Raw genomic sequence first — 10,666 nt, forward strand, 5'->3', positions numbered from 1 at the left:
ATACATTACGTCACATTTTGGCATTTTATTATGTTATTGACTAGATAAACAGCAAAGTAGTTTTAAAACTACGTACTAACATTTCTTTTGATGGAAAAAATTAAACGAAAAAGATTATACAGAAAATATTGTTCGAAATAAAATGAAATGAATTTGTATAGTTTCTATAGTTTTAAACTTTCAGTTTGATAATATATAACGATGCAATAAAACTACAATGACTCGTAAATTTTCAATGAGCTTTTATTTCACCTTCCACCTTCCACTGTAGTTCTAATACCACAGGTATGCTAAATTATAAAATATAATAATATTGATAATACGTAATATTTGAGTTGTGTTTTCTCATGGTGTAAAATAACGTTTTGGTTATTGTAAATATTACAATTTCTTCATTACGTAAAACAATGAAAACTCCTTTTTAAAAACCTCCTCTACACGAACTGGATCTTGTACAGCTTCCCACTTCCCACTGTCTTTTAACTCAGTTAGTACACTGTTGAATGTTTCTATCTCTTCTTCTTCTTTGGGGTTCACCGTTATCCAACAAACTAGTCCTCCTTTTAAGAAAATATTGCAAAACTAAAACTTACCAAACTGATACATCTAAAACATTACTCTAAACAGCTTCGTGTTTGAAGAACAAATTTATTATGCGCACATACATATTTTAAAGCAGACTCAAGATAATGGTAACAATTTATGATGTATTACGTAAGTATATAAGTTTAAGAACAAAAAAAAAATCTTTAACACAAGGAATATACGATTGTGAAAAGAGTAAAATTTATCTTATACATACACCAAATATATCGACTTAAGAGACACTAATACGACAGTACGAATACACTGGCTCTAAAATTTAAGCTTCATATTTTGTTGTCTTATTACCACATTCAAATACACTATTAACAATCTAGAGTAATTTTCTTAAGTTAGCGCAGAGATACACCAGGGTAATCTGCACTAACTGTTCCAAATATAACAGTGATAAAACAGTTAGTGGATACCGGGTTACTCTTTTTACAACGAAAAGTGTAATTGAGCTTCCCTTTCCAACGCATTCCCTACTGAAATAACTGTGAATCAAGTAACCTGAAATTATTGGTGAGAAATAAATGGTTTTTAATTGTGTAATACTAAGACTAACAAGAGTTATGTCAGATCAAATTGACTTAGCCTTAGCTAAGTTGTAAAATCAGCTACAATAACAAAAAATGGACTATGGCTCTTACATCTCAATATCCATAACGCAAAACTGTATTATCTCAAAACTGTTTTGTCAGAAATGTTTGATACTGAAATAAAATCATTCGCTGATCAGTTCCTAAAACTTTCAAAGATATTCGATAAAAAGTTAGTGGTGTATGTGTCAACATACTGTATAAAGTTTATTCATATTCAGAATTAAAACTGTTATAATATGTTTATACCAGGACACTAAGTCAGATTCTGTGTGGACAGACATTGACAAACATCTTACATTATCATTTAAGACCGTTTTGTGACTTCTATTGATAGAATGTGAAGTGCGTTTTAAACAATAATTTACAATGATACAAATAATATTTATATTATTACAGATGTCTTTCGATGTATAACATATTGGTAACATTAAGAGGTATAAAGGAAACATACCTTGTTTTACCATAGCAAGAATGTCATGAAATGCACTGTATGGAATATGTCCTGGACCAATTCCTCCACATGAAACAGCTACGTCGTAAGTATCTACATTGTTAACAAATACGAAGTACCAAATAATTTTATAAAAGCCGCAATGTTTACAAAAATAATTATAATATACTATGCATCTACAAATAACTCAGAAACAATTTCAAACAGAACGAGTCCAACCATAAACATCAAATCAGAAGCATTTGTTAAATCGATCCAAAATTAATAATTATTATCTCATTATTAGGTATTAACAATATGGATTAGAAATTATAACATAATACTGGAAGAAGTTTTCATATAAAAATAAGATCAAATTAAAGTCTGGTGACACGTGTAGGTTTCATACCTTAGTCTAACTGTAGTCGCTGCTTGTGGTTTGGGTGTGCTCAAAGCATGATTCACATGTGCAAGTGTGAATGTTTGAGAATAAGCTAGTTTTATGTTTTATTATAAAATTCTTTAATAATTTTTGTGAGATTAATTTGAAACTTAAAAGTACTGTAGAACAAAGCAGTAAGGTTAGTGTTATTCGTCTAATTATTTCAAATGTTACTACAAATGTTTATTGTTCTGAAAACAGGTGTACAATGAGTGGGTTTACGTACTGACTAAAATATATCACAGTTCGGGCGTCTTCTGCTCCTCAATTTCCATAATATGTGTAGATTAGCTAATCTGTAGTATTGTTTCCAGTTGGTATCATTTATTTATATTATGGTCCGGCATGGCCAGGTTCTTAAGGCACTTGACTCATAATCCAAAAGACGTGGGTTCGAATCCCTGTCACACCAAACATGTTCAGCCGTTTCAGACGTGGGGACGCTACAATGTGACGGTCAACCCACTATTCTTTGGTAAAAGAGTAGCCCAAGAGATGACGATGGGTGGTGATAACTTGTTGCCTACCCTCTAGTCTTACTCTGCTAAATTAGGGACGACAAGCGCAGATAGCCCTTGAGTAGCTTTGCGCAAAATTAAAAAAAAACAAACAAATCGTCAGAAATATCACCCCCACTGGATTATACATTCCCGAGACTCAGCACACGAAACAAAAGAAAAACTCAACGTATTAAGAAACCAAATAAACACAGCCACAAAACTAAATTAGGGGCGGTTAGCGCAGATAGTCCTTGTATAGCTTTGTGTAAAATTCAAAAACAAACAAACAAACAATATTACTAGTATAATTACTAGTATTAAAATAGTATTTATTAAAAGTTTTATAACTATTTGTAGTATGACACCAACAGGATTCCCTGTTAAGGTAAGTACTATAGAAAGCTACAACAAATATTACAAAATGTTATGATTTTACTGTCTGGCATTCAGGTTATTAGTATTGATATGAACTAACATACATTTGAAATTGACACATATTTTACAATTTCGTTCAGGTTATAAGGAGATATTTCAACAACTCCTAAAACGCATAACAAGTTATAAGTTATAAATGAAACTGTTTGGCAACTTTTAAGTTAAATATTAGTTTCTTTAATAAAGAACTTAACGAATATTTTACCTTAATTATCCTTATATACAGAGCACTTATAACTTGTTAAACATATTAATGTAGGAAAACAGATTGTGTAAGCAAAGCAACACAACAGCTACCTTTATATAACCTCCCTCATATTTTACATATAGTAGAGTGGAGGGAGGACATCTAATCAACTCATTCATAGATAACTCTTGTGTGAGTGATAGTGGAATTTAACTCTCGTCATTATAGCGTGACAAGAACCAACAGATCGGGGATTAAGAACTTCCCAGATTGTTAAATCTCTTATACCTAATGATACTTGACGTTATATTTAGTACAAGACGCATAACAATTAATTTGCATCATAGTAAATTTCTTTATTAATTTGGTTACATCAGTTTCTACTAATTAAAACTTAGTAAGAAATATTGTTTTGTTTTTTTAATTTCGCGCAAAACTACACGAGGGCTATTTGCGCTCGCCGTTCCTTATTTAGCAGTGTAAGACTAGAGAGCAGTAAGGCAGTTAGTCATCACCACCCCTCGCCAACTCTTTGGCTACTCTTTTACCAACAAATAGTGGGATTGACCGTCGCGTTATAACGCCCTCACGTCTGTAAGGGTGGGCATGTTTAGTGTGATGGGGATTCGAACCCGCAACCCTCAGATTACGTGTCGAAAGCCTTAACCAACCTAGCTATGCTGGGCCAAGAAATATTGTGAACTGAATAATTGATTAGAAAATAGAATAGCAGCAACTTTAATATGAGGCACGTTTCGTTTTGAATTATTATTACAATTATGTAAGGTTTCACTCAAAATTCATACAATCTACCAATTTACTTTAATAAATAGAAAATGAATTTAGTGTACATATGCTGAAATGCTACTTTCACTGTTGAGAGAAAGTGTTTTAAATAGGAAAAACTATGCTTAGGTCATAAACTTGAGTGTAAATGCTTATGTTTTTTTTCTAATGGATGAGTGAAGTCTTCTTGTTTTTAGATAAACGAACTTCCTTGTTCTGCCTTACTTTCCAGCACTCACCGTTTGTGGATAATTTCATTTTCCCAACACCATGTTTATGAGGAAGAATCGTCTTATTATATGTTGATGCTAATTTATTTGTTACGGACAAAAATGTATTAAACATTTGTAATCAAAATGTTATGAGCTCTATTGTTTAAATAATTAAAACAATTAAAGGGAACATACCTTCACTTATTGGTGATTTGTCTTCACAACCGAAAAAGAACTGGAACAAATTTCTGTAAATATTTTTCTTTCTTGCAACTTCCAGCATACCTTTAGTTCCATCTAAAGCATCAATACAGCTGTAACCCAAAGCTTTCAGCTGAAATTTGTAAAAACTGTTTATTACATTTAGTATAAATTACGTAATAACACTTACATATGTACGTAGCAAAACTCATGAAGAACAAACTTATTAAATGAAAGTTAAAATTTCATTCTTATAAAATAGTGCAGAGAAGACATCAAACATTAATAAAGTGTTACATCGGCTGATGTCAAACATTAATACCTAATAGATCGATCGGTAACGATATTAAATACAGATAATTTTTATGTCAATTGGTATGAATATGAAACATTGTCTAGTATGCTTCTTTTTACAAAATATAGTATGGCTACAATCATTAAGTCCAACAATGCTGAGTCGTGTTTATATTGTTATACACATATTTCAATTAATAGCAATAATTACACCAAAACAGCTATTCGATGTTGTAAATAAGATGTAGAAATCACATTGTACTATACTGAAACATGTATAGTATAGATTGTGTGCAGAATAGGCCGGAACACTTGTTCTGAGATATATGTTTGACAGTACGAAATCAGAACTGAGTTATTTATGTTTTGATCACAACATTAGAAATGTGTATGAAGTCTATGAAGTACTTCATATAAACGTTCTTCTCAGCCCAAATTACAATACTTTTTGTGACTTACGTCAGCCCTATGTATAATAGCACTATCATTTAATTGTAGTAAACAATGTTTATTATAACCCTGAGTTTTATATCTATAAATATATTATACAAACAGTTCTAATGTAATGTGCTTGTGTTGGTGAAACAAAGCGGCTAACATCCGCTTATTATAGCTTTACATTCTACGTTCAGCATTGCTGGATACCTTTCGAGTTAGTTATATGCTTAAAATTAATTAATTTGTTTTTAAAAAAGCACACTAAAGTTACCTACTAATTTTTATACTCAGTAAGTATTCATAACAGTAATTATTATAGTAATTTATAACACTTTGGTTCTACAAAAACAATCTGTATATATTTGTGGTTTGACATCAACTTTTCAAAAATCACCTTAACTTTAGCCTATTTTTGAATGTTAAAGTTGCAAATAATTTGTTTATTTCTCTTACTAAAGTATGCTAGTGTTATTTCAAGAAATTCTAATGAAAACCTTACCTCCTTTCCCAAAGCACCTGTTCCAGCTGCTATATCTATGAGTTTAGCATCTTTTGGTACATTCAACTTTTCAAATTCTTTAGCCATTAACTTGGGTCCATTATAATTGAAGAAAGATATTTCCTGCAAAAAATTCTACTAAAATCAACCTAAAGAAACTCTCAGATACTAAAGTTATAATGATTATTTGATTTAGATACTTTTGGTTCAAATGAAGATTTTGATTTGTTGTTGCTCTTACATTTATCCCTGGTCAATAATTCATTTAATAACTACTTTTAAATACCTACAAAATTATTAAAGTAAAATAATTGTATATCTTCACTCATGTGTATTATTAGTTTTCTTACCACATTATTGTTATCCGTTCACTGAAAGTAAATAAAATCATTTTTGAAAATAAAATAAAAGACGGACTTTATTTCCTTCTGTATATCACTATACCTGAATCTGAGTCTTCTTTGTGGTAAGTAAACTTTAAATTAAACATTCCCACTAAACTGTACATTTTATGTCTTGAACTGTTACTAGTCAGTATATTGTATGTTTACACTCTCTTTATGCAGTATATTATGTGTATTGTACTTTCACTAAGCGGTATGTTATATTTTGTACTCTCGCTAAACAGTCGGTTTTGTTTTGTGTTTTCACTAACTAGTATATTCTATTTTGTACTTTCGTTAATAGTAAGTTGTTTTTTCTCTTGTTCTCTCGCTAAACTGTATCTTCTGTCTTGATCTCTTCAGTTCCTTAGTTGTAATTTTATTAACCAATATATTTCTTTTTTTTTTGTGCTAAGAAGTAGATTTTGTAATTTCTATTATTGCTAAGAATAGATTCTATGTTTTGTGATTTTGCTAAAGTATATATTTGAGTATTATGTAAGCAGTATTATCCCCAAATACTTTTGATTCATCCAGTCTACTGATCTGATAGTCATGTTTGTCTATTCATATTAGAAAAAGAAACTTCCTTCTTAGTTCAGGAGTTTAATGCGGACATGGCAATCAGTACATAGAATCAAGACTTCGCATGGAAAACCACTCTAGACGATAGTGTATACAGTTTTACCAATAATAAAACATTTTCCAATACATGTAGCTGCCATGAAACAACAAGAACATTTTGATCATGCAAATAAAAATACGTCATTTAGAATACCAGTTCTTACAACAAAAAAATTAGGTTATATTAAATAAAAGTAAATATGAATTACCACCAAATGAAATTAGACTAAATAAGCTGGAAACATTTAAGTTATCACGTGAAAATAAAGTGTCGTCAGTTCACACAAAACACTTTCTGCTTTGTTTTCGTGATTATTGACACTCAATAAATTTAACGTACTGAAGTGGAAAATTATTAAATTATTTATTACTCTTGATGTGACATAATAAGTGTAATATTACCATATGTTTGACATATCTCTACATGTAGTAGTAAATGTCTTTTTTAATAAAATGGCTGAGAATAAAGTATGGTATTGATAAAGGTAACAGTCAAGTATAATCAATCGGTTAGAGTTCTGTATTATTTTATATGAAAGCTTAAACCTTGGAAACATTTGCGGAATAAAAAGTATTTCAAACTGTACATATTTATTATGGAAAGTTGGGGAGGAGGAATAAGTTATCTATGAATTTTTAGTTTGATTTAAAACACTAAATAACCTTCTAGATTATCACTTTTATTTTGAGTTTTTTTCATGTATTATCAAACATGTCAGTTTCCCCAAGGGTGACTTAAGATATCATTAATGTTGCACAAGGGTATGAAGTTACGTACAGATACATTCCACAAGTTTATGTAAATTATGATCATTTGATTTGTAATCTCGTGCTCTAAGAAGTGAATAAAAACCTTATACTGAGCTATAAATTGTTAGTTTACAAGATACAGCTAGACACTACCATTGTTGATTATTACTGTAAGCTGGTAGTTGAATTTCTAGTTTAAATACGGAATATTGTTATTATGTTGTTATGTTTTACATTTGTCTAATTCTTTCTGTCCTGATTCCTTTATTTTTCATTTGATTGAGATATTTATAACTTGATGTTATTTGTTCTTTATTTACGTTAGTTTCAAGTCATGGCAAGATACATGATTCTTTACTGTGTTTTTGTAAGTTATAAACTTTGTATTTCAATTGTAAGGAAGTCACACTTTACGTTTGTGTGGTTATCGAAACTGTCAAATGTCTAGAATAAAAACATGTTCAATTTGTGTGTACTGTTTTATTGTATTAGTTACCTGAAGTATTAAGTTTGATTACATAAATGCAACTTAGTACTTTCTGTTTGATAAGATGAAGAACGCTGGTCTTTTAAACTTTACCCAATAATACATAAACACTTAACGACCATAAGCAGCATATAAGATAGTAAAACAAAAACAGACACACACACACACACACACAAAGAAAAAAAAAACTTTACGGTGCCAGTGGCGTCGTACCACATTACCTCCAATATTCACTTTTTGCTTCTCTATTTTCTAATAATAATAATAATAATTCTAATAATAACAAATTATTTATTCTATGTTTAAAAAAATGTTTATCAGGAATGATATTTTTTAGCTTTAATTGCATCTCACGCGACATGTGGTCTAAGCATTCAAATTACAAAATAAAATTCAAGAATAACCAGTCGCTAGTTTAAATTTGATGGCCAAAGGGAGAACTATTAATCCGCAGAATCTTTCATTTTTTAAATGAATACAGAGATTGACTGTTATAGTTATAACATCCTAACAGATGAATATTATTATAGAGCATGATGAAGATCGAACCTTCGATTTACCTTTATGTTTCTTTAAATAAATATTAAATGTGTTAGGTTTGTAATGGTCTAATTTACCCACCTCGTCATACGTATTTGCCCATGAGTCATAAAACTCTTTCATCTCTTCAGGTTTTTTTTCACGGAGATTTTCTTCTAAAAATGTATCAAGGTATTTGATACGCCTTGCCTTATCTTCATCAGACATCGTTTTTACTTAGGTCTTAACTGAAGACAGAAACAAAACGAAATGTTTTAATGTGAAAATTCCTATAAGAATATAATATTGTTCATAAATATTAATTCCGATCAGATTAAGCAATCTACTCAGAATAAAGAGAAAATGAACATTAAAGTTTTCTTGGTAAAGAGTACAGCTAATTAAATAAACTTCTATAATGTATTTTCTTAAAACATTTTATAAAATTCAACACATCAGATACAGGCTGTAGTGATGGAAAAATCCATTTAGTAAGACAGAACAAATTTCATGCAAAATGCTACTGACTAGGTTGATCTTTAATAAATTCGAAATATACGTAACAGAACATAACAAAGATACTCAATGTCAATTTTAGAGATGATAATAGATTACGTAACTTATAATTAATTTTAACACTAAGTTATTGAGTCGTTCATGTACAAGTTATATTTTGGAGACATCTTTACACAAGAGAAAATTATTTATATATTTTATCATATAAAACTTTCGAAAAGCTTAGAATTTGATATCTTGCTTCGATAAACGTAATAAAATGCCTTTCTCGTTCAAGGATATTTTTCCTTTTCACCTTGAGTTGCACCGTAACTGTGGTGCTCAAGGTTTTCATGACATCTAAGATACTTTATGTACGTGTAAAGTAAAACAGCCAATGTCTTCGAACCAACATAAATCTCCCTTCCACCCTACACTGAATAATTTTAACAGTTCATTCACGTAATAAGTAAATTATTTGAGTTCAACAATGCTCATAAACATAAATTTTTAACAGTTATTTTACTCTTTACTAGGAATAAAGTTATCACTATAAAAAGAATGATAAACTCGACAACATCGAAGGCTGTACTTACTAACTTCTCGTATCAGTTGTGTGCAGGAGCAGTAACCAGTCAGAGTAAACGAATCAAGAGAGGGAAGCAGATTAAGTGGCGGAAGTTATGTTAATTTTTTGTGTGTATTTTATGTGTAAGTGATAAATGCCAGTCTTCATAAGTGTTGTTGGTGAGACTGAGCAGGAAGTGGGTTATGTAGAAGGAAGTGTTAATTAAATTTAACACAACAAAAAATTCTGTTATGGATAATTATTTCAAAGAGCAAACAGCATACCTTGTATTATTATTATTTCATTTTTCTATTGTGTTTTTTTATTTCTAAGTTTAATCTGTGTAGTTAGTAGAATTGCAAAAAGATCATGTGTGGATGATAAAATAAACTTTCGGATTATATACTGTTACAAAATATTCAAACACGTTTTTTTAAAACTAGTTGCTCACGTGTACTTTTGAATGTAGCTTCTCTCCACTCAGCGAACGGGTTCTTACGCTTTCTTAAGCCTAATTCTTATCTATAACACTTTGTACTCCTTGAATTAGTTGAGATATTTTTGTTGAAAGAAGTGGAATTTAAAAGATGTTTTAATGCATATCTTTTTTATTTACTTAATACAGAAACTTGTTTTAGGTACAGAATAAAGTATCTTATTTTATAAACTCAATACAGAATCTTACTTTACATGGATAATGCAAAGTTTTGCTTTATGCACTTAATATAGAAACTTGTTTTACGTATTGAATATAGAATCTTGATTTATGAACTTAATTTAGAATGTCTGGGAAGAGTTTTATCAACGAGTATTGCTTTCTAATATGTCACGTTCTTATTTCACCATCAAACATCTTATAATATTATACAGATTAACACTTTGTGCGAATGCGAAACTTGTCTGTATGTAAATAAGATGACTGAATTTTTAGAATTAATTACAAATGTAGCTCATTCATTTTATTTTGGACATGATTCTCTCTCTCTAGTGTTTTCGTTCTAGCATTCTTAGATACTTACAGCTTAACATACTAAACACATATTTTTAAGAGATGACTCTAATTCTGTAGATAAAACCCTTTTCTTAAATATATTTCTCAATATTTGAAATTTTACTCACCGCCTGCCTTTCGGATGCTCTTAAACCAAAATATAGTGAAACTGACCCCTCACACTATAATGGTCTCACAGCTGTCAGTATTTGGCGAACTAGTTTCTAGCATTTAATAA

At 30.1% G+C, this 10,666-nt stretch overlaps 1 protein-coding gene across 2 annotated transcripts; it reads right to left on the reverse strand.

Annotated features, from left to right (window-relative positions):
• Positions 1–225: 225 nt before the first annotated feature.
• LOC143231984 (methyltransferase-like protein 27) lies at positions 226–9,623 on the reverse strand. Of its 2 annotated transcripts, none has more exons than XM_076466926.1 (6): positions 9,466–9,623; positions 8,477–8,622; positions 5,612–5,734; positions 4,375–4,513; positions 1,639–1,731; positions 226–560 (listed from the first exon to the last, which is right to left on the reverse strand). In XM_076466926.1, the coding sequence occupies exons 2-6, from the start codon at positions 8,600–8,602 to the stop codon at positions 382–384; spliced, it is 660 nt and encodes a 219-aa protein (XP_076323041.1). In that variant the 5' UTR covers positions 8,603–8,622; positions 9,466–9,623; the 3' UTR covers positions 226–381. The 2 variants fall into 2 exon arrangements, with proteins under 2 accessions (XP_076323041.1, XP_076323042.1); XM_076466927.1 differs by lacking the exon at positions 9,466–9,623 and adding an exon at positions 9,186–9,452.
• Between the last annotated feature and the right edge of the window lie 1,043 nt (positions 9,624–10,666).

The sequence above is a fragment of the Tachypleus tridentatus genome, chromosome 11 (genome assembly GCF_004210375.1).
Source record: "Tachypleus tridentatus isolate NWPU-2018 chromosome 11, ASM421037v1, whole genome shotgun sequence".
NCBI classification, from domain to species: Eukaryota; Metazoa; Arthropoda; class Merostomata; order Xiphosura; family Limulidae; genus Tachypleus; species Tachypleus tridentatus.

What these genes read in the sequence shown, in the direction of transcription:
- LOC143231984 (XM_076466926.1), bottom strand. Translation starts at nt 8,602, where the DNA reads ATGTCTGATGAAGATAAGGCAAGGCGTATCAAATACCTTGATACATTT. An exon ending in CAAATCACCAATAAGTGAAG is followed by an intron (nt 1,732 to 4,374) that starts GTATGTTCCCTT and finishes TTAACAATGTAG; the next exon opens with ATACTTACGACGTAGCTGTT. An exon ending in TCTTGCTATGGTAAAACAAG is followed by an intron (nt 561 to 1,638) that starts GTATGTTTCCTT and finishes TTTTCTTAAAAG; the next exon opens with GAGGACTAGTTTGTTGGATA.